Source organism: Erithacus rubecula (assembly GCF_903797595.1).
Source record: "Erithacus rubecula genome assembly, contig: SUPER_Z_unloc_5, whole genome shotgun sequence".
Classification (NCBI taxonomy): Eukaryota; Metazoa; Chordata; class Aves; order Passeriformes; family Muscicapidae; genus Erithacus; species Erithacus rubecula.
The window spans coordinates 1,014,987-1,039,417 of NW_027635819.1; the positions used below are offsets into that span (position 1 = coordinate 1,014,987).

At 38.0% G+C, this 24,431-nt stretch overlaps 1 protein-coding gene across 1 annotated transcript in view; it reads left to right on the top strand.

Moving 5' to 3' along the window:
• Positions 1 to 24,431, top strand: part of PRDM6 (PR/SET domain 6) — a 76,702-nt gene that overhangs the window by 27,784 nt on the left and 24,487 nt on the right. Inside the window, exon 5 of the mRNA XM_079331604.1 lies at positions 22,591 to 22,718. Coding sequence (XP_079187730.1) covers positions 22,591 to 22,718 — 128 coding nt within the window. The remainder of the gene's footprint in view (positions 1 to 22,590; positions 22,719 to 24,431) is intronic.

Here is a 24,431-nt window from a genome sequence, read left to right on the forward strand (position 1 = left end):
AAGGATGCAGAGCAGCCTGTTCTTTTATTCATGGTACAGAAAGGAGGTTCAGGATTTTTTGGAGCTGAAATACTCCTAGGTGTTTTCCTTTCCTTCTTTTTTTTTTTTTTTTTTGCTACAGATTTCTAAGACTGCTCTGGCAAAGCAAAGTGCTTCTAACTTTGTTTAAAAATGAAAGCCAAGGGACTCCTTCACGTCTGGAACTTTCTTTCTACCTCTTTATTCTTTCAATTTGTCTTAACCTAGTTTTAAAAGCATTACTGTAAGAATTTTCCTCTCTCTTTTCCCCCCTCTCATGTTTTGGTTTTAAAGTTTATTTTCTGTTGGGCTGCCAACAGTGAACCATTTAGAGCTAATTGTGAGATTGCTGTGCACAGACACTTAAACAGAGAGAGCTGAGCTGATATCACCAAAACCAGAGGTGTGCTCATCTGATGTTAGTGTCCTTTGTTCACCAGGCTGTATCTACCCTCTACAATGAGGTCTTGAGCTGTTTATTTCTGAATGAACAATTGCCACCTGCATTGGTGCAATATAGGTGAGTTTTCAGTATTGCTAACCTGGATTCATCCTTTCAGGGTGCCTGGGTGTGAGGCACTAAGCTGCACTCACAGCTTAGCAAGGCTTGAGATGCTGGAAGCACCCAAACTAATGATCAGGGCTCTGAGCAGAGCTTGGTGATTAAAGTGCATACAAGATTTAAGTGCTCTAGGAAAAAAAAGGTGTCCCAGTTTGCCTGCTCTGAGCCATTGCTATGATGACACCTAATTAGATGCCAAAGATGTTTCAGCTATGTGGTAAGTACAAAGCTCAAGTAAGAAAGTCTGAACATGGATGACAATCCTTTTAAAATTATTTGTGTTTGTGTGCCTGTGTGTCTGTGTGTGTGTGCATGTGCATGTTTTATACCCAATTTCAAATATTAAGCTTACAGCAGAATCAGAAAAATTGGTTTAATTATCAAACCAATGACAAAAAGTTTTCTTAATTTTCTGGAATGTTACATTAAGTTTTGATGTATATCATTTAAAGCACTAAGCAGTACAGTGCAAAGCAAAGGAAGGAGGTAAATAGGATTCGAAAATTAAAGTCTTTGCAAAAAAATCCAGTGTACTTAAACTGCGTTTATTCTATTTTGTTCTTATTTACAAACAGGTAATAAAGGTTGCAGTGCAGTTAATACCCTTGTAAACTGCAGCATGAATTACAGACTTGCATTACATTTTCCAGATTTTCCAAGTTTGTCAGAGTGAATGCACTTTGGACAATGTTTCTGACAGTTTAATTAATTATAATGGAAATATAACAAAATGCTCATGCCTTTAACTGTATTCTTTGGCAAGTATTTCAGTTCACGAAGAACTTCATAACTCTAAAAAGGAAGGAATCCAATATATTAGTTAAGCTTTTTCATTTTTATTAATGGTCTTTGTTATGTGGTTTCTTGTGTGGGAAGCAGACTTTCAGGCAAGAAGAATGAAAAAAAAGGAAAAAACAACTCTCTAGTGTCATGCTAAAGAGCTCTCATGAGCCTTATGGGCAGATTAGTTTGCATTCAGTGAACGTGCTTAGAAATGAGGAAGCATGATATGGGATTTAGTCTGGTTACTGATACATGATCATGGGGTAGTTTGGGTTTGGAGGGACCTTAAAGACCCTCTGGTTCTAACCCCTCTCCCAGGGTAGGGACACCTCCCACTCGACCAGGTTCCTCAAAAGCCCCATCCATCCTGGCCTTGAACACTCCCAGGGTAGTCCTTGGTGCTAGGGTCAGATGTTAGACAGGAAAAAGAAGATAGCTAAGTTGCTTGCTCATAGCTGTGGTTGCTTTTACCACAGGCTACTAAACTGCTGTCCATGGCTCACTGGTGGTCTGCAGGACCTTGTGAAGTGTCCTGCAGATTACATGAAGGACTGACTTCAAAGGAGTCTCCCTAGGTGGTAAAATCATGGGCTGTATTTCAGCACTGTCATGACAGATGCTTTCCATGACACAAGACAGGACCAATGCCTAGCATTGGTACTCCACTATGATTTCCACACACAGAGCTAAGGATGTCTGTGTGCCCACCAGGCAATTGTTTGCAAATGCCCTATTTGTGTATGCAGGCTTTCAGTTTGCTTGTGAATCTTGCCACAGCTGAATGTCAAATGTCAATACAGTGTGTGGGCACAGCTCCCTCCGGCAGGGTAAAACCTGGCCTTCCCTGTAGTTGGTTGCACTATTTGGATAATAAGATTATGGCAAAAGTCACTAGATGACACTGTTACATAGTTTGACACAATCATTTTTCTTAGTGCCTGTGTAGATACCCTGTACTCTCTCCTGTGATTCTGTTCCTATTAGCTCATACTAGCGTCAGCATCACGATGATTTTCTCTCTGATTAAGTCTTTCTAATTAGACTTTGCTGGAAGGCAGAGCTGGCACTTTCTTTTGCACAAAGTTGAGTGTGGTTTGTGTCCCAAAGAGACCCAATTTTGGCAGCAATGATTAAGGAAAAGGCTTGCAGAGCCCCCAGCCTTTGGGGAGCTCGGAAGGCAGGGGTGTGCAGCACGGGACACAGGGTGGGCTGGGTGGGCTGGGGTGGTGTCACTGAGAGAAAAGAGCAGCCAGGGCAGCCACAGCTGCTTTGCCAGAACTCCACCTGCCCTCCCAGACCAGCCCTGCTCTGACATGGACTGTCAGACGGACTGCTTGGAGCCTCTGCATCTTCCATGTGGAAGCTACGTCTTCCCTTGGCCCTTCTCCCAGTGCAGGAATTAGAGCCTCTTGTTTTAAGTAAAGGCTTTTTGCTCCTCCTTTTGATGAGGTTGAAACATTTAGACTCGCCAGGCTTTACTATTTTATGCTTTCATTTGTAACATCAAGACTTTGCTGCAGTTCAAGCAATGGTATCCCATTCTTGTCATGCCCCAGACATTCTCATGTTTTTGCCACCACATATTATCTCAAAGCTTCCATAAAATGGCTTGAGATGTGCCAGCTTGTCAAGTCCTGAAATTAAAATTGAGTGGAAAGGGAACATTTCTATTTATTTATTTATTTGTTTATTTTAACTTTTGAGCATGTGTCTGAAAATGCAGTAGTTTTGTGAGCAATATGATAAGAAAATGTGGCTTTTCCCCTTTTGCTTTTTTTCACTTTGTCCTGCTGTTATAATTTGCTGGGTAGGAAAGGTCATTTTAGGAAAGCAGCTTTCAGCTGTCTTAGAAACCACAGCTCTCTTAAAAACTGCTGTTACTTCTGTGTACTTAATAAAAAAAGAAAGAAAAAAATTAAAGAGAAAAAAGAAAAAAAGGGAGAAACCGCTGTTACTTCTGTGTACTTACTTAAAAAAAAAAAAAAATTAAAAAGAAAAAATAAAAAAGGGAGAAGTATATTTTGGAAAGAATGCTGAAAAAATTTAAAAACTCCAAACTCCAGATTGGTTGGCAGCATGATTTTGTAGTCATAATGGCGACTATCTTAATACTGACATGATTCTATAAATTTACTTATAAATGTATTTGTATAGAGAAGATTTTTTTTGTTTTTCTAGTAAAAACTGTACTACAATAGTCACACTTCAATGTTGAGATGATTCTTCACACCCTTTTCTTCAAGAGCATGACAAAGCTATACAAAAAATGGCTGAATTCTTTGAGTACTAGTCTCAGTGAGAGACTAGAGTCCACACCTAGGGTGTGGCAATTTACAGCAGGTTGTGCTTGCAGCATCAGACAATAACATTGGATATCAGTAAGTACCTCATCTGCTGGAGTTAACCTTGATTACTATTTGTTGCCCTCGGATGTTGCCTGTTTCTCTCTGTTGTCTCTACAAGGACATTTGCAATAGAGTGAGGTTGTATGCTTAACCCTTGCTGCTTAGGGCTATGTGAAATGAATCCTACCCTCCAGTGAGTGTGAAGCTTCATTTTGAGCTATACTTGAATGAAGGAAATCACCAACAGTGCCCCAGTTTTTATTATCAGGTTCCCCTGTTGCAAATTCACTCAGAACATATTACACTACATCCTAAGATGTTTCTACAGCTCTGGGAAGCACAAGCCAAAAAATTTTAATAAGGGAAATTATTTAAATCTCATAAGTGATGTAAGTCCAGCAGAAATTAGTTTACCACAGGATTGCAAACTCTCAGCAAGGCACAGTAAGTAGCCTAAGTACATCCTCTGCTGTCATGACCTAGGTAACTGATTTACACCCATAGAACAGACTCCTCTGCACTCATCTGTCACTTTGAATCAGTGAAGATATGCTCTAAATCAGTAAGATTTTTAATCTGTGGTTATAACTGATATATATGAGAGACTGGTATTGTTTCCTATGCAATGCATCAGACATGTCTACTGAAACAAAGGCTGCTTAAATTAACTGTCCTCTTTTATATTCAAATAAAAGGCTGCCAATGTATTTATTGGGTAACATTTGTTCTCAATCAGAGCCATGAGAAGGTCAGAAGAAGTTCAAAATTACATAAAGGACTTTATCTATTTTTTTTTAATGACCTGGTTATTGCCATAGCGAGTTATTTTAAATTGTTTTGGTTATATGGTATGGGATTTTTATATTAATGCCATATTTAAAATGTATTTATAAAACATTTGAGCATTGGCTATTATAGTTCAGATCTATGCAGTTTTATAACTGAGACATTTGTAAATTTACAGTTAAAATTATTTTGTCGGGAATGAAGCAGAGATGCATTTTAAAAGGAAAACTTTGGATAATTGCATCATGATGGATCTTTTGAATCCTGTTTATTTTACTCTCAAGGATATTAAATCAATACAAATCTCAGAACTGACTGTATTCACCATGTGAATGACATATGTGATGAGGTTTGGTTTTTTTTCTCATTTATGTGAACAGTATATGTAGATGTAACATTAAAGTTGACAGACTGTTTAAGCAGAGTTGCAAAGTTAATGGTATGGTTTACATCAGGTGTAAAATGCGAATTGCAATACATATCATTGTAATATTATAGGTGAAAAGTGCTGCAACCATTTGTTATAAATGTGGTAAGGTCTTCCTGCTCTTTTTCTTCCATCACCACTATAATTTTAATTTTTGCTAGCTATCTGCTTCTGCTGGTTATTGTTGCACTGACTTTTAGAGGATTTACACTGTAATTAACATCCTCTTCATTGTGGAGTGTGATGCCTTTTGACACTGTTTGCAAAAGTTCCATGCAATTTTGTGTTCAGAGCTGCTCATAGTAGTACAATTTTGGGTCTGATTCAGGTCATAATTATGGTATTAAAAACTCTGTTAGAATCTGAGGGTTTGTTTTGGTTACTTTTGGTTTCAAACATTTTTAGGTAAAACACATTTTGTATTGAGATAATGTCACAAAACATGACATTTAAATTTAATGGTTATGGAAAGTATCTATATGAATATATCTATAAAATATATCTATATCTAATCTGTATCTATAAAATATCTATATAAAGTGTGTTATTGCTAATGATTTACCTGTAGAGTTAATAATGGATTTAATTAACAGTCTATGAACTATATTCATAGGAACAGAGTAATTTTCACTGATTTTGATGTCATAGATGAGAAGATAAAGCTCCTGAAATGTGGAAAAAGTAGGAAAAAAAAAAGAAAACAGGAAATGTAGTTTTTGTCTTCTAGAGCTGCCAGACAGTGTGTATAATACAGGATATCCTGTATATATAGTGAAGTCAAATATGGAAAGCATACAGGGCACACTCTATCTGGTCAACAGTACATTTCCAAATATGCCTCATCTTAAATTTCCAGAGATTTGGGAAAACAATAGCTGCAACCTGCACCTATTGCCTGCATATTTGGTAAAACACATGAGGTTTGTTGAGCATGTGCAAATGGTCCACCAGGACTTTTCTGCCCTGCATGGTTCCAGATTTCACATTCTTGCTACTTCACATCACACAAAGTGACATCTAGAAGAAGCTACATGCTTTTGGGATAGTTTCAAGAACAAGATAAAAGCCCTTTGGGGCTCAGCAAAGCTCAGTGACCCAATCTATGTCTCACTGTGGAGCAAAAGCTACTGGGTGTTTTTGGGAGCAATTTTAGTCACCCCTAGAGCTTTGTCTGCTTACACATTGCAAGGCCCAGTGCCCCAGAACCCCATTCCTCCTGCACTCACAGGACAGACTGCACTGTGCATTTTGATTCTTTGCACGCTGAACTTCCAGTCATAGCAGCAGTACTAAGTGCATAATAACTGAAAAATATTTACATATCAGTGTCATACACTGGAATCAGTGTCAAAGTAGAGATTGTTACAGCAGTGAATGTTTTGGGGACAAAAGATATACATTCATACTAAAACCAGGCTTCATTAGTCACTGCAAAACTACCCTTTAAAGTATGGAATGCTCCTGAATGTATCTCATTATTAAGACTCTGGTAAGTGTCTTTTCCTCTCAGTCAGTTTGTTTATTCATCCTTGATTCCAAGGATTTGCTCAATTTTCTAGTAAGTATAATATATTTCCTATCCAGATGCCACATGGGATTACTAGACAATTTACTTATCTGGACAAAATAAATGTCTTTCCTTTGAAGCCTGGAGTAACTCAGATCCTTCTCTGCTCTCTACTGGAAAATGAAAAGCGTTTGAGAAAAAGAAGCAAAATCTACCACAGTGGCACACTATCATATTCTGTTGGAAGAACCTCACGTTTTCTTGACAGAAGGAGCCAGCAGAGGCTAGAATCACAGTGCATTAACCTCTCCTGTCTCACTCATCCTATACTCCCAGTTTCTTGGATAATTTTTAGACAAATTTGAACAGATGACAGTCCTGGGATTGCAGCAGCTCTTTTGGCTGTCTCAGCACAGCATCTTATCTAAAGTTGGCAGTGACTCTGTAATACTAGCGACTCCCTAAAAGTTAAAGTACTTTTCCATCTTTGCCTCTCACCTTTTACTTTGATTTTCTGCAGAAAACATTGGCCTCTTTAGTTTACTGTTGTTAGGTGGAGTGAGTTAAAAATACTGAGCAACCAAGGATTTTGAGCTTAGGAATGTTTTGAGAATAACTATAAAATATTAAATTTACGTTATCCACAATATGTTGGAGGTCATTTCGCCCTCAAAACATAATGTCTGACAATTGTGCTTTCTTAGTGTGGGTTAGAAAAAGAATATAGTAGACTTAGGAAAACATCATAATTTAAGAAGTGACACATTTCAACAAAGACATAAAACTGTAGGCAGTACAGAAAAGAAGCAAAACCTTAGGAAACCATTACTTCATTAGGACAAATATTTTATGTCTTTTAAAAGACTCCTTATTAAAAAGGGTGAGCTCTAGGATATTCACGCTTGCATGAAATCATAAATCTGTCATTTGAGAACAAGAGGTGCTTCTTTCTGTGGACAAATTGATTTTTATTACAGCTTCATCAAATTCTTTGAAAACAGTTAGTCTGAGGGTATTGCTAAGAACTGGCTCACAGTTATTTTTAATATTCTCTCATCTTACAAATATACTAATCAAACCAGTTAGGAGAGACAGCCACATACAGTAAGTGTACAGTCTGTGAGGCATTAAAAAGAGGTTGAACAAGGACTCATTTGCTTAGTATCAGCAAAGGGTTCTTGAGGAACTAGTTGCAAAAATATCTGTTTTCTACACTGTGTAGTTTCCCTGCCCATTCTTTAGCATGGCTTCCCTCTGTGCCCAAATACCTGGAGTAATACACATCTAGCTTGGTTTGCCTGTACACAGCCAGGGGAAAACAGCTGGGCAGGAAAGGACTCAGATTTTAACCTGCCTGCAGATACATCCAGGGTTTGTTTTCCCCAGGAACAGGAGGGGGCTGCTGGAGATCTGTACCCCACTGGGAAGCCAAAGCTTTTCTATCTGGCAGAGGGGAAGCTTGGCAACTCCAGCTTAACTCAGGAGAAGTGTGAAGTCCTACTCCCTGCTATTCTTTTTATATTTAAGCAGAGAAAATTTGTGATTGTGCATGAGGGAGAAAGATACAGGAAAGGAGTGGAGAAAGGTTGCACTTTCATCACATTTTCTGGGTCTCTCAATTCATTTAGCCTTATCTTGTCTTTTAGATTGCAAGCTCTTAGGTGCCATGACTGTTTTTATGCGTGTCTTTAACTGGAGAGTAACAGATAACTGGTTACAAATTTTTGGAGTTTCCCAAGGAAACAATTTTTTGTCTCCAAGTGAATGCTCAGGAAATAAAATTTTTGCAAAAAAATTTCAGTTTCATGGTAATGTCTCATGAATAAAACATGAACAGGGAAAAATAGTCACAAATCATCAAAATATAAAGTTATTACATTTTCTATTTAAAATATAAAAATATAAAAATTAATATGTATTTTATAAATATATAAATAAATATTAAAAATATAAAAATATAAAATATATATATCTCCATTTAAAATTACTTTTATTTTTAGGCCACAGTAAGCTTACAATATTTTATATTTTTGTTTATAAAATCTGGAAACTTTATATTTTGGTTTATGAAAACTTGAAATAATCCAAATTAAAATACAAAACAAAACAAAGCAATAAAGCCCTTGCTCCAAAATATTTTGTTAGTGTTATTGCCTTGCAACATTGTGACGTTTTGAACAGATACAGCAAAATAATTTTACAGGCAGTCTCAGTAAAAAAAATTAAATTAAATTTTGAGAGTGTGGGAAAATCATCAAAATGGTTGGCTAATTTTAATGTTTTTAAAAAATCTAGTCTTGAGAAAAATAAAACTTACCTTGCATAAAAAATTTTACTGCTAAATTATTTAAAATGGATTATAATCACTGGTCCTATTAGTTTGAAATAATTTCATTTGCCTTGAGTTTCTTTGTAAAAAAGTGGTCATTTAAGGCCAGCAGATTTGCTACTCAAACTATTAAACTATTTCTGAAATATTCCTGCTCCATCTGTGTTGGCCTATGTAAGCCAGCTATACATTTTCACTCATACCTGTTTGGGTCAAAAATTTCCCTTTTACAGAAAATTGTCTTGGCACAGGGAGAAGAGTTGAGAAAAGCTGGAAGGATAAGGGTAAGGTGTATACTTTTAAAGATGAAAGAGAGTAATACAGAAAGCAATAGTGAAAGAGTCCAACATAAATCTTTGGAATCAGTCTTTCATTTTCACTCTAATAAGGTATTCTTGGGTGTTTTTCTGATTGAGGGACAGAAAAAAGGAACATGGTGGAACAGTGGCTGATGGAAGAACTACAGGCAAGTAAAGAAAATTTTTGATAGCACTGGCTACCTGAGTAAGAGAAAGTTAGAATTATCATTAAGAAAATTATTTCCTAATCATTTTAGAAATAAGGATAGAGAAGGATCATAGCAGTATAAATTATATCTGTACAAAAAGGTATCACCTCTTGGGAGCTAAAGTCATGGAACCAGCATAATGTAGAGCTCCAAATGAACCATTTGTAGAGTATGTATGTGCTGCTTGCAGCTTTAGGAGTGGCAGTGATTGATTCATTCCAGGAACAAGTAAGCATGCCTGCTGATGAACTGCCAGCAGCACTACAACCTCTCTGTGCTGCTTGGACATCTTCTGGCCCAGGGCTGCCTTTGTGAGACACCAGGTAGCTTTTGAGAGTTGCCTGAAGTCCTGCAGAATGCAGCTTGGCTCTCTGATAGCCTTTTGGAGAGAACCTAATTTATATTTATTTGTAAACCTGCACTTTTCTAAAACTTAAAAAACTGTGTCCATGAGTCCATTGTAGTTCAGATTAAGAGCATCTTTACTGCTTATTTCTAGATCAAATCTATCTAAAAATACTCCTTCTTGGCATGGATCTACAAAGGGAATACCTAAAGGGGAAGTGCTTTGTTTTTGTTCCCATTAATGTAATTTTCCAAATTAAGTGTTTTCATTCTCATCCTTTGAGGCTCTCAGTCAGGTTTTAATTTTCACAGCATGAAGATGTGATGAGTACATGAGCAGTTATTCAGATTTGCTAGTCATAGTCTGAGATTAATTACAGAACACAGGTTTGTAATAATGACTTTGCCAAAATCCATCAAACATTGATTCTTTTCTGTATCAGCAAATATGGAAATGAAAAGGATTATGGGCAGCTTGAACTAAAGAATACTTGGAACCTGTTACATTTCATCCACCTCAATGAATAGGCAAAATGTCGTAATGATGAGTTCACCCTTTATTTACTGTATACACAGTTTGTGACAGTGGTTTTTGTAACTCTAAAAATTACACTTAATAAATATGAGAAGATACAGATTTTCTTGATTACATAAACCTAAATATTTACTCAAGATTTCATGAGAAGTTTGTCTAAATTTAAACAGAGCTAGGGCTGCTGAATGGGTGCCATTTTTTTGATGTGGACATGAAACAAGTTTTAGTAATATCCACACTCATTTAACCAGTAAATGTTTTCTACTAAGGCTTTGCTTCAGTGTGGTTTGCCTACTGCAATCAAAATGAAACTGAGGTCGGCTTTTCATAGATCATATTTAAGGGTTTTATCCTTCATTGCATGACGGATCGCTGGCTCTAATTAAAAAAATCAGAAGAGACATGTAAATATTGCTGCCGCAGTTCAGAGAAATGCAGTATTACTTGTATTTTCCCTTTTGGTATTGATGTATGTAGAAGTTGGAGACACTAACACATTGTGGATATTGCTGCTGAGAAGGGGAAAGGAAAAAGATAGGCTTGAAACACAGCCTGTGAGATGGCACAAAGCCAGTGCACTGAAAAATGGCAAACGTCACATTTAACAGCTGGACACAGAAATATTTCTCTTTAATTTGGAAGGAGAAAATTTTCTTCACAGCAGGGCACTCTCAAAAGAGTACAACATCAAAGAGGGTGGGTCTCCCCAGTCAAACATCATCTGGCTCCAGTGATGGAGCAAAATGAATGAACTGTCAGGACTTTTTTCCAGTGTGTATGTTTTTGCCAAGTGAAAAGTAAAAGGTTTAGTGGCTTGTTCTGATCACAGACCAAATCCTGATAATGGAAAGCTGATTCCCTAAAGTCTCCCTCTGATCAGCTGACAGGCAATGTCTGAAGAAGACCCATATTGATTGATGGTCCACTTTGTATTGATGGCCCCTGCCACCCTTAGAGATAAGTGAGATATGCCAAATGCTTGACAGCTCTGGAGGGCTCCTGTGATTGTGTCTCAAGCAATGTTCTAATCTAATGTTATAATCCTCACAGAAACAAACACACTTCTAAAGAAACTTAGCATGATACTTACCAACAGCAGACCTGCACTTGGGAGAGAAAAAAATCCCTTTTCACATTCTCCACCATGACGTCCCCTGGCAGCATCAGCACTACTCCTCACTGCACTCCTTTCATTCTCTTCTTGAGCCTGACTTCAGCCCCAAAGAAGCTACAAACTAGCCATTCCTGTGCTGTTTTTCTGACAATCCTATAATTTACCGAATTTGAAGGAATAATAGACTCCAGGAATTTTTTGATATGAAAACATGGCAACGCAGTTTGTACAGCCATTACTCATTTGTTTTATGAGGAATCTTAGGCACAGTTTATCATATACTTTATTACTTGACCTTTTAATCATCATCTGGGGAACTTGACATTCCAGACATTCCAAAATATTCCAAACTAAAAATATCACTGTGTCTCATTATTTAAAACTCACAAAGGAATTAAGTATATTTTTCAAGGTATGTAATTTTTACTGAAATTCCTCATTTATGGTAAGCCTTAATGAGAAGTTTTAAAAAGGATTGAAAGAATTATCTCTGGAGTCTGTATTGTAGTAGTAAATGGGTGTTCTGCTGTGATAGATGTTCTACACATACACTGTAAACACAGTCCCTATCCATATTTACTTACAAACTCAGAGTGAAGATAAGCAAATGGTGCACAAAAAATGTTATCAAAATCCCTGTTTTCTACAGCCACAGGATCAAGCCTTTAAGTACTTGCTGTAAGCCATGTGACAAACTGTTTTCAGGGCTGGAGCTAAACCCAGGCATCTGCAGAGCATTTCAAGTGCCTGAATGGGGGTGTTTAGTGGCATTTTAAATCCTGGAAAGTATCTAAGACATACAGACAGGACTGACAAGTAATGCTCAGAACTTAAGGATAGCTGCTTGTCATCTGGAGCTGTCATGGAGTTTTAGTGGAATACTTGAACCTTCCAGAAACACTAGTGGGAACTGAAGCTTACACACCTGAATATAACTACAATTGCCCGAGTCCAGGAACAAACCAGTATCAGTGGATCACAGGCATTACATTAGGCAGCATTACTTTTTTTAGAGCTCAGTAATGCCCTTGATATTTCTTGAAGGGGAGGCTACTTGTGGACAGACTTTCTTTTCAGGGAATATTTTCATATGTAGTGCATTTCTGCATTAGGGCTGGGATTTTTTTTATGTAAGGTTTGGATGGACCATTTGAGTCACATAGTCCAACCTCCCTGTTCAAGGAGGGTTTCCAAGAGCATGCTACTCAGGATTGTGTGCAGAGAGCTTTGGAATATCTCCTTAGAAGGAGACTCTGCAACCTCTTGGGCAGCGTGATGTAATGGTCAGTCATCCTCATGATAAAGTTTTTCTTCATATTAATGCAGAACTTCCTGCATATCAGTTTCTGACCATTGCCTCTTGTCTTTTTGCTTGGCACCACCAAGAAGTGACTCCATCCTCTTCACACCCTCCCTGCAGATAACTTAGAATCTCCAGTAGCATTGTTCTTGAAAAGTACCTTTATAATCTAGTTCTTAAAATGCTTAAAGGAACATGGCATTGGAGCTTTTAAAAATCCTAAAGGTAAAGAAAATAATGAGAAGCCCCAAGTGCTGCAAATTGAAACCACACTAAAATCAATTATGGAATGATAATTGTACCATATGTTCTATGCTCCATATTTCAGTATGTCTGAAAATAACTCTAAGAATTAAGTTTAGGATTTTTATGTCTAAGATCTGCTACCTCTCTAGAAGTATTCATACACAAAACTATGAAAACACAATTTGGAACTTTGTTTCGAGAAAACACTCCACAGAAATTACCACTTCAGCCTGTTGCCTCCACATCGTCTTCTGTTCCCAGGGCTGCACAGGAGCACAGTGTAGTGAGTAGGGTGGAAATAACAATGTTAAACAAAAATGTCTCCGTGGTGGAATGACTCATGGCTGGAGCACCACAGGTTTTTTTGTCCTATCACTGGACCTGTCAGGAGAGTGCAGAGCACGGGGAAGGCCCTGTGATGTCAGTGGAGGCTGCAAGAGCATTTACAGATCTGTTTACATATGTGTAAGATCCCAGCTTCATGCGTGGGGTGTTCTTCTGCTCTGTGTCTTCCTCTCATTGCCCTGGTGTTGAGTAACACTGTGGTGTTGCATGAAATTCTTTCCTATTCCAGGACCTCCACAGGCTAATGTCAAAACAAACCACTGAGATTTGACTTAAAAAAAAGTAATTTTATGAAGTCCACATAATCAGCAGGGCATTGCTTTCATGACACTTTCTGGAATAAGGCCCCAATCCTCCAACTGCTTACACAGATGCTTGATTTCACACACGAGTAGTCCCATTGAGATCAATGGGACTACAACATGTGCAGAAGTGTTTGCTGGACTGAGGTCTAAGTGAGAGATGAAGCCTTTCACCTAGCACAGACAGTTCAAACCAATGTTTATAGTTTCATTCGCCATAATCCTTTGAGAAACATTAAAACTAAATAGCTTTTAATATTATTTGGCAAGTATTCTCTTTTATAAAATTCGCTAGATGATGTTTGCTAGATTAAAGAGAAAAACATTAAGTAGATATTACAAGATGTACGCTCCATATCAGATATGGCTAATTTTGGAAAATTGCTTTGATTTGTGTGAGCAGTCAAAGAAGACCATTGGCTGTCAGGATATATTTCTGTGCATTTTCATAGAGGTTGCATCCAACTGGACAAAAATTTTGCTTTAACTTTAACCAGTGAGGTCTCCTGATATTTCCTCCTTGCTCATTTATTTCAGCTTTTTTATTACGCTAATTGCTTTGGAAAGCTTGATCATAAGTCTAAATATAAACAAATTGCATGTAGTGCAAATATCACAACAAAGAAAAATCATTCTTTGAACGGAATTTTGCATTTTCTACATGGCAAGGAGATACCATCAATTATTATTATAAAAACAGAAGCACTTCAAAGCAAATAACTAGTTATTGACATGGATTTATTTCATATAGATATAAAGACCATAGTAACTGGTTTTCATTTTCTATGTAATAATAAACCAAAGCATCCTTATCTCCTCCTAAGACAACAAGCATGAATGTTATCTGAAACGTATTTGTATTTTTGATTCTACTGCCTGTCCATAAATAAAATGAAAGCATACTTTAACTGTAGAGCAAATCAATTAGTCTTATCAAGAAATAGTGGAACATATGAGCAGTATTTATAACTAATGTCTTTCTGAAATAATGACTGTGCAACTGAACAGGGAACCTGTCCAAGCATTTCCACTTACAGCAGAATGAGGTTGAGAACATGTATACTACTATTGTTGTGGACTAGTTTTACATGTATGGTTGATTATTACAGATTTGATAATATTTAATAGGCACCAAAAGTGGTTTTATCAGAATGTGATAGTCTTTTCTTTATTGTGGCTGTTCAATCTCTTCACTCTGCAGGTAACTTAACAGATAACATGTAATTTACTAAATACTTCAATGTTTAAGATGTGGTCTTTGCAAAATATGTGATTATTGTTATAAATCAACATCAGTTTTTCTTTTTAGTTAAACTGTACTTGGAAAATTTTTCATGTTTGTTTCTGAGTTTCATTATATTTAATTTTTCTTTTATACAGTGAGACTAAAGAGTTCTTAAAAGGTTGCTGAATACCCTTACTTGGTCATCAAGTTAGTGAAAGAAATGAGAAAGTCATGGTTACATGCATGTTAGTTTCTACTCACCCTTCTCATTCAGTGTGTAACAAGGAGAGTGCATATTTAGAAGGGCTCTCCTGTCCTAAAGCAGATGCCCACCTCCAAATATTAAGGCAATCAAAATTAAAAAGTATTTATTCTTTGAACACTTCTATCAATATGAACCCAGCTGTATTTTCACTTAAATACAAGTACTTTCACTTAAACTATGCTCCTTAAATGCAATATTTTCAGCAAATTCTGTTAGTAGTCCTCTGTCTTTCAGTTCATACATCTTCTGAAGGTTTCCAGCTTTCTAGATAATGAGATCCTTTGGCAGTGTGCTGATTTCAAAGCCAGCCAGGCACCAGTACACTACACAAAATCCAACCTAAATGAGTGAGTTGTCAAGTCATGCATACAATGCAGTTTACTTTCAGTTTGACATTATTAGAAGCTCTAACAAATAAGTAATGTGTACATATCATAATAAACTCCCGAGTCCATCGGCATTTTGCTTAATAATCACTGCCTTAGGCAAGCCAAATCACTGAATTTTACTGTTCAGTTATCTGAGTCTCAGGGCTTTTCAGGAACAAAGGGAAAGGCCAATATAGCAGATTTTGGAAGTCTGTTTTAGACCATCCAGCCAAGATGAAGAGGCAGATTAAATATTCTATAAGGAGCTGGGAGAAGTCTCATGGTTGCCATCCCTTGTTCCCATGGGAGACTTCAGTTTAGCCAAGCTGCCTGGAAATGGGATGCAGCAGAGGGGAAAAAATCCAGTATGATTGTGGATTTGTGGGGAAGATAACTTTCTGACACAGATGGTAAGGAAGTCAGCTATGGAATGTATCATTTTGGACCTGCTGTTTGTGAACAGAGGAGGACTTGTGGGTTATATGGCGGTCAAAGGCTGTCATGAGCAAAGATCACAAAATGATAGAGTTTCCATCTCAGAGATGTAAAGAGGAAGATCAGCAGGACTGCTCTCTTGGACTTCCAGAGGGCAGACTTTGACCTGTTTAAGGGATTGGCTGACAGAGTGCCTTGGGAGGCAGTCTTGAATGGCAAGGAGTCCAGAAACACTGGATGTGCCTCAGGAAGGAATCTGAAAGGAGCAGGAGCTGGCTGCCCACATATGCCAAAAGATGAATAGGTGGGGCAGAAGATTAGCCTGGTCAAACAGAGACCTTTGGCTGGAAGCTGGGGAACAAAAAGAGAGTTTATGACTTTAAAAGAAAGGGGCAGACTACTCCAGAGGACTACAAGGATGTCATGAGGTTATGCAGGGAGAAAACTAGAAGGGTCAAAGCCCAAGCAGAATTTATATGCTGTAAAAGAAAAAAAAAAAGTTTCTATAAATTGTGTAGCAACTTAAGGAGGGCCAAATAGAATCCTTTTGGTGGATATGTGAGGAAACAATGACAAGAGAGGAGGAAAAGACTGGGGAGCTTAATGTCTTCTTGCCCCAGTCTTTAATAGTAGGACCTGTTCTTCTCTGAATAACCAATCCCCTGAGCTGTAAGGCAGATGTGGGAAGCAGAATGAAACTGATTACATTCTCTCTGTAATCAAGAGAGAGATCTGCTACTCCATTTTAACATCCACAAGTCTCTGGGGTCAGATGGGATTGACACAAGTCTTGAGGAGCTGAGGGAAGAGCTCACTAAGCTATTTTCAGTCATTTATAAGTGGCCATGGCTCATCAGGGAGATCCCAGTTGACCCAGAGGTCAGCAGATGTAAAGCCCAGCTACAAGAGGGGCAGGAAGAAGGATGCAGGCAACAACAGGCCTGTAAGTGTGGTCTTGGTGCCAGGGGAGGTCATGGAGCAAATAATCTTAAATGCCATCATGCAGACAACCAGGATTAGCACTGGTTAATGAAAGGCAGGTCCTGCTTGACCAACCTGGTCTTCTGTGAAAGTGTGACATACTTAATGGATGAGAGAAAGGCTGTAGATATTGTCTACCAGTGAAAACTTTGACAACATTTCCCATAGAATTCTGCTAGAAAAATTGGATGCTGATGGCTTGTATTCTTAAAGAAAAAAACTGAAGCTGGACCTGACCAGAGAATAGACGTGAGTGGTGCTAAATCCAGCTCATGGCCAGTCACAAGTGTTGCTTCCCAGGGCTCAGTGTTGGGAACATCCCTGTTCAATATCTTTATCTGTGATCTGGATGTGAGCATCAAGTGCATCCTTTGTCAATTTGTAGGTGACACTAATTTACATAAGATTGTTGATCTGCTGGAGGATGGATAGGCTCTGCAGAGGGATCTGCACAGGCTGGACTGACAGGGTGAGGCCAAGTCTGTGAGGTCAAACAAGGGCAAGTACCAGTTCCTGTACTTTGGTCACAACATGATGCTACGGGATGGGGGCAGAGAGGATGGAAAGATGTCTTGGTGGGAAAGGACCTGGGGGTGCTGGTTGACAGCAGCTGAACATGAGCCAGCTGTGCCCAGGTGGCCAAGAAGGCCAAGGGCATCCTGGCCTGTGTGCACAACAGTGTGGCCAGCAGGACCAGGGCAGTGACCATACCCTTTGCTTGACACTGGTGAGGGCACACAAGTCCTGTGTTCAGTTCTGGGCCCCTCATTACAAAAAGCACTTTGAGGTTCTGCTGCACACAGAAAAGGGCAGTGGAACAGGGGAAGGGTCTGTGAACAGGGAAGCCCTGTGAGGAACAGCTGAGGGAGCTGGGGCTGTTTAGTCTGGAGAAAAAGAGGATTGAGGGAACCTTATTGCTCTGTACAGCTGCCTGAATGGAAGTTCTAGGAGTGTTCAAGGTGGTGTCTTCTCCCAAGTAACAACCAACAGGAAAAGAGTAAACAGCCTCAAACTGTGCAGGGGAGGTTAAGCTTGGATATAAGGGAAATGTTCTTCACCAAGAGGGTTGTCAAGCCCTGGAACAGGCTGTTCAGGGAAATGGTTGAGTCACCATCCCTGGAGGTATTAAAAAGAAGGGTGGCTGTGGCACTTAGGGAATTCATTTAGGAACTTCAACCCTGCTTGGCTTGGCAGGCCTGGGTTAAGGGTTGGATTCAATGATTTAAAAGTCTTTTGCAACCTAAACAATTCTATCATTCTATAATTGCACACGTTTTACAGACCGTCAGCTTAATAACCAGGCTTATAACCATTACCCTTTTTGGCATTGTTTTAAACTTCTGCTTAGGATAGACACCTTCAGAAGATGTTGTAGTGTTTTTACATCAGAAGCAGGGTCTCACAATAGTGAGATTTGCCTAATGTAGAGCTTACTGAGTTCTGATGTCCAAGGTAGCAAAGAAGAAACTTGAAGTGTAACTGTGTCTTGTAGGTTCGTGCACTGATACAGGAAGAATATAACTTGTATGGATGTTACCCTGCCTAACATGCCTGGTTACAGCTTTTTCACTGCATTGCCAGTAGTTTTAGGTACCTCTTTGCTATTTTCCCATTGAAGCTAAGAGTAAAACCTCTTCAGAGAGGAGAAGGCTCATAGTAAGTGATTTGAAAATTCTGTTATTTTATGCATATGATACCAATAAGAGTAGCAGTGAACAGCAAAATGCAAGAGTCTCTATAATGGTAAGAATTAATTATTGTATATTTTATGGTGTTCTTTTTGCATCTCTTTTGATGTCTTGAAACATAAATATTCTAGTAGCTACTTTTACTATATAAAGGCACGTGAAAAGAAAAATTATATTTTCAGGATCACTCTATTCCCTCACTGCCTGAAATGAAAATGAGCAGCCAAATAATTATCTGCTAATACCTTTCTGATGTGACTAAATGTAAAAATAAAATGCAGGAAGAATTTCTAATGACAACGTCCTTTAGCAGACCATGGAAAGGAACAAGAGAAGTCAACAGATAGGGAGGAAAGAACTTCAGCAAACAATTTTGGTCTTGCTTTGGTGTGTGAAATTGTTTTTAATTGCTTCGTAACTTGGGTTTCTCTGCAGCTGTGCTGTTATATTTGAACTTCTATAATCTAAAATTTTGTGACATCTATACCAGAAACTGGAGGAACTCTTTTTCATTGGAATGGATTTGCCCCATTGATCCAAGTGAGCAATAATGACTACATCAGTGCTGAACTAATCCAAGGTTCTCAGAAGTCTCTTTTGCACTCCACCTTGTCTTTTAATACTCCTTAAATCTTAGATGGTACATGTTTATATCGCTTCTGTTATTTCTGTTAGTTATGGTTGTTGAGAGATTTTAGAGCATCACTTATATGAGATGAGAAGTTATATTATTACTGCCATTGTGCCTTGCTCTGATCATTGTCATTAAAGTAATAGTATCTACATCTTCCAAATAATTATCCTCAACCAATCCAGCAAGTTATACCTCAGTCCTTCATATTTAATGTTTGTTTGCATGCCATTAGAAGAGGAATCTGACCTCTATTTATGTCTCAATTGTGTAATAAAGCAGTGCTTGCAAGGAAGGGAATAGAAAATACCAAAAAGAGAAGACTTGTATTCTGATGACTATGCTTGAGACTTACCTTCTTGGAAAACGAAGCAGTTTCTGTTTTATTCTGCAATCAAAGGATGAAGTTCATAGAGAAGTGCGTATCACATTCTGAGCCTCTTGATTTGCAAAATACCAGTAAAATATCTGTAAACAGTCAAGAACCTATTAAGAAGTTAATTACTATAAGGTAAACACTAAGGGGGACTGTAATGCATGCCAAATGAGGTGAGTGCAGACCTCTTTTATCAATTCCAGTCTCTTCCACAAATCTGGTTAATTCCATTGCAAAACAAACAAAAAAGAAAAACCTCAACAAAAAGCAAACCCTTAAAACTCAGCAAAGCAACAGTTATCAAGGTCCAGTAAGAAGCTTAGGTAACACTTCCAAAAGGAATCAAAGTAGGAAAATGAAATAACTGATTGTGTTTCCACCAGTTAGATCAGTGACTGATGTGAGAGAAAAATAAATGCAGAATCTGAAGGGACTTGGAGAAATGGCATTCTGTTTTGCCATGAGGCTATTGCAATGTGTTAAAAATTATGCCAGTGTAGATAGATGCAATGACGTGAGGTAGTGAAAGCCTTCAATAACATTAGTTTATCACAGTTTTCTGAAGCATTTTCTTAATAGATACTGTTGGAGGATATTTGCATGTGTAATAGAGATGTGAATAAATATATATATATCCATAATTTACTGGAGTGCCTGTGTTCACAGCTTGTGCTCCAGGTTTGCTTTTTCTCTGTTATGGCTGGTTATGGTTTGCTGCTTCGTGAGGATTTCCTCAGGCAGTTATATCTTCACTGGTTTCCTGATTTATATAACTGTAAAATTAATAAGAAGTCCTGTATGATGGTGACATGAAAAATAATAACCACATCTGAGTTTTGGGGTTTTTTTCCTGGATTTTAACCTGTATTATGCAATTTGACAAATAGATTCAACACAGTATTGTTATTTACCTTCTAAGCCTAGGGTTTCTGCTTCCTTACAGATGGATTTACAGACCTGTAAGAACAGGGCAAAGAATGCTGTTGGATAGATTATGACTATGCAGCAATGTCAGTAATGCCCTCCTAGGAAAGGGGGGCACAGTGTCACTTGATGCATTGGTACTTGTGAGAATAAAGCGTTTGAAAACACTTAGTCTTACAGCACATCCTTCCAACTCCAGACCAAGGACCAGGAAAGATCCAGTCCTACGTTGTCATGACAGATTTTTGCTTTTCGTATCAGTTAATGGCTGTCTATTTACACAAAGTTCTGGGTAGGGCCCTGTGTGCCAAGATCTGGGTGTCACTACTGATTATGGCAGACCTCTTTGTCTTTCCTGTTTCATATCATCTGGGGATTAGGAAGATATGAGCTCTTTATTTATGGGAACTGTTTTCTCCTCAAGTTAAGTCATGTATTGTTATGTGAATAAGCAGCATGTAAATGGATGTAATAAACACTGCTGAGAATGTTTGCATAGATATTGCCAAAATGGTTTCAGCCAAGTACTGTTGGTCATTAATTTTTCCTTCTCTTCCTTTTTACAGGCTAATGTTCTGTAGAACTTTTCTGATTTCTACACAGATTTTTATAGTTTAACATATTTTGCTCATATATTCAACAGACATTAAGATATTTGCATAAGAATAGTTCCTTGCTGATAATCAGCATGTTACCATTTATAAATGATAAACTTAATCCCTGGGATTGGAATATTTGTTTATTTCTGAGGACTCCTGATTTCTGTGACTTTATTGCACTCAGTGCATGTTGGGGTAGCATCTTGCTTATCCAGCATAGGAGTATTTGGCCAGGTTCCACCTGGTCCTTGTCACAGACACTCAGGAAAAAAGGATAAGGATCACCATACGCACTTGATTCCTGTGTCTCTTGTGCTCTTGCAATGGAAATATTCTTCCTCATTACTCACAGTCCCTCTTGGCCAAAAGCAAAAGCAAGGCTGTTTCCTGAATTTGAGACTCTACTTTGTTGGAGGAAAAATCTAGATTTTGATTCCTGTCTATATTTTTCTGTGAATTGAATCCTCTTTTAAAAAAATAATAAGTGTTGAATGTAGTCACATAGTTTCTGAGATTATTCTCTTGTTATTGAAATGGACATTCAAGATTATTAATCTGTATATACTAGAAATGTTCAATCAATGTAATAAATGTTCTTCCTCTTTAGTTAGCAGAATTAATACTTTCAAGAAGACATCAATTTAGGATCATATAATTTCAAAAGGGATAAAATTTTTGGGTTACAAATATTAAAGCAAATGATGTTCATTGAGTGGAAAAAGGCATGAAAATGAGATTTACTTCGGATAGGCACCTAATTGTTCAGATGTATTTGAGATGTTTGCCAAAGTAATTGTGTAACAAGTAAAAGTCTTGTGAGATCACATGCTTTTACTAGGATTTTACTAGGAGCTACCTAGATAACATTTTTTAAGCAGTCAGGAGAGCAGGTATACATGATGTATTTATCTTTTCATTTCAGAGCCTCCAGAGCAGCTCTATTATGGACTTCAGAGAGAGAACCTACTTCTGAATAGAAACATAATACTGTGTTTTTAAAAATCACCATAACTGGCTCTCATGTTCTTAGCAAGGATGTCATGTTTAGGAAAACAATTATTCCCTCAGGACTGGTTTCTCATTTTGTACTTCAAAAAAATTATATATCTCAAGGGAGCTCCTAAAGGCATCATCAGGTCCATTTTTCCTTCTACTCTCATTTGTTTTGATATTACAAATCCTATAACTCCCTAAAACATATCATGTGAGGTTGCTGAAGTATATGCTTTTGCTGTAACTGAGATGTTAAAGAAGGGATTCTTATTTAGAGATTACTACTGCCCCTTGCTCAGATGTCTCAGCCATTTTATTGCACACTTTACATCCAGATTTTCTTGTTTATCTGGCAGTTCATTATTTAAGGCCAGCTTGTCAAAATAGGTTAAATATTCTTTGGGAAACATGGTCACATCTTTGAGACACCACAAATATTTTTAATATGAAAAGATTGGCTTGATAAGAGAAACACGATAAACTTGCATCCCCTAAAATACTTCTCTGCTTTTTCATGTGTATTTCTGAGAGAATCAGTGCACAGATGAAAACTTCACGGCAATAAAGTCCTGGAGAAGCCGATACCAGCAAAGCAGTGAAAATGACTGCTGATGATTTGTTCTAACTACCTGCCCTTGTGACATCTCCCCCAGATATACGACCAAGATGGGACACTGCAGCACTTTATCGATGGAGGAGAGCCCAGCAAGTCAAGCTGGATGAGGTACATCCGCTGCGCCAGGCACTGCGGGGAGCAGAACCTGACAGTGGTTCAGTACAGGTAAAGTCATCTTTGCTTCACCCCACGACACAAAATGAGAATGTTTGATCAGCCTGTAGCCATCAGGAGCACTGCTGCTTTTGGTTGCAGAGGCAGAGCTCTGGGGGATGTGCTCACACGGGGCAGCTCCGGGGGGCGAGGGCAGCCCAGTGTCACTTGTGGCCACCCCGCGGCACAGAGCTCTCTGCACCTCTTCAAACACTCCCAGCAGAGGCAAGCCAACACAAGCAGCTCTCCACCCTTAATGACTGTGGTAGGGGAGGGGGAGAAGTGGCATCCAGAGGCATCCTGAGGGTCAGTCACAAGGCGTGTGTGCATCTCGTGCTTTTCTGTGAGTGCACCTGCTAGCCCGGATTGCTAGGGCTTGCACCTCTCGTGTTGCTGGCTAGACAAAGCCAAAATGTGAAGACAAATGTAAAGAAATTATGCATTTTACTTTGTACTGGCAAATAGATCCAGAAAACCCAGACAACACATTACATAAATACATGATCTCAGCTGTAAACAAGCCTTTTGCCTTCAGAATCAGAAGCGACTGCTTGGCCTTATTAAATGTGGTAGGAAGCACATCAAAGAATGCCCCAGGCTTGCCAGTCGTAGTGAGCAATGATTTTTGCTGGTTGCTTTAGAGAGCAGTTTCTTTTATTTAGGAAAAAACCTTAAATTTATTTAAACTACCTTTAAAATTAAAAATAAAACATACAAAAGCAAGCTAAAATGAAATATATGAAGTTTGATTAACCCATAGGGATCCAATTTATCAATTGTAAAATTGTTCAATTGCATTTTCAACTTTTTTTATTCTCTGGCCAGTTGACTAAACAATGTTGCAGTTAAAAAAATAACAGTCCTATTTATACATGACAAATCTTTTATTATATACTTAAATATCTGCTATCTATAGCTAAAATACCATAGGATTTTAAATAAACACACTGGATAATGAATAAAGATTGTTGTGATGAAAGAGTATTTTTGTAGGTATCTTGTGGACTGTTTCTCTATATAGTGATGTGTACGTGCACATATATATATAAAAAAAGAAAAAATATGCCTATGTGTATATATATATATAGATGACAAAACTAAATGAAAAGTGAACATGAGAAAGTCATTACACATCTGTCAATATTAAGTGGATTTTACAACTCTCCTTTCATGATGGAGTTTTTACTTAGAGTTCCCTCTGTTGATCTGTTTTCGATTACTTCAGATCTTTATAAAATGAACTACAAAAACACAATTTAAAAAACTGGCATCCATCACCAGTGACTGCATCCAAGTGTAAGAAAATAGAAAAGTTGGACACTGAAAAACCAGCCTAATTTTTATTGTACATGGACGTCCTCCTCACAGAAAGTCAGCTGGTTTAAATTCATTCTGTTATGATTTGTAATATCTAAATGGAATTTTCTTCAAAGTGCTCTTGATTGATTGACCCTTAGCTGAACGTTTTGTTTTTATTTTGAGGCTGACAATAATGTTTGTTGGCATGTGTTCTGCTTCAACTGCGTTGGGACGCCATGAAGCTATCTTTATGAGTCATCCAACCACAATACTAAATACATGTCAGCAAAGGAAATATTATCCGAAAAGGGAAAAATCCCTTTGATGTACTTCAGCATGCAGAGATTTCTGCGAGTTTTGGAAGCTCTGCACACTTGTAAGGGACGGTGTACACTTACACATTTTTTTTGCCTGCCTACTCCAAGC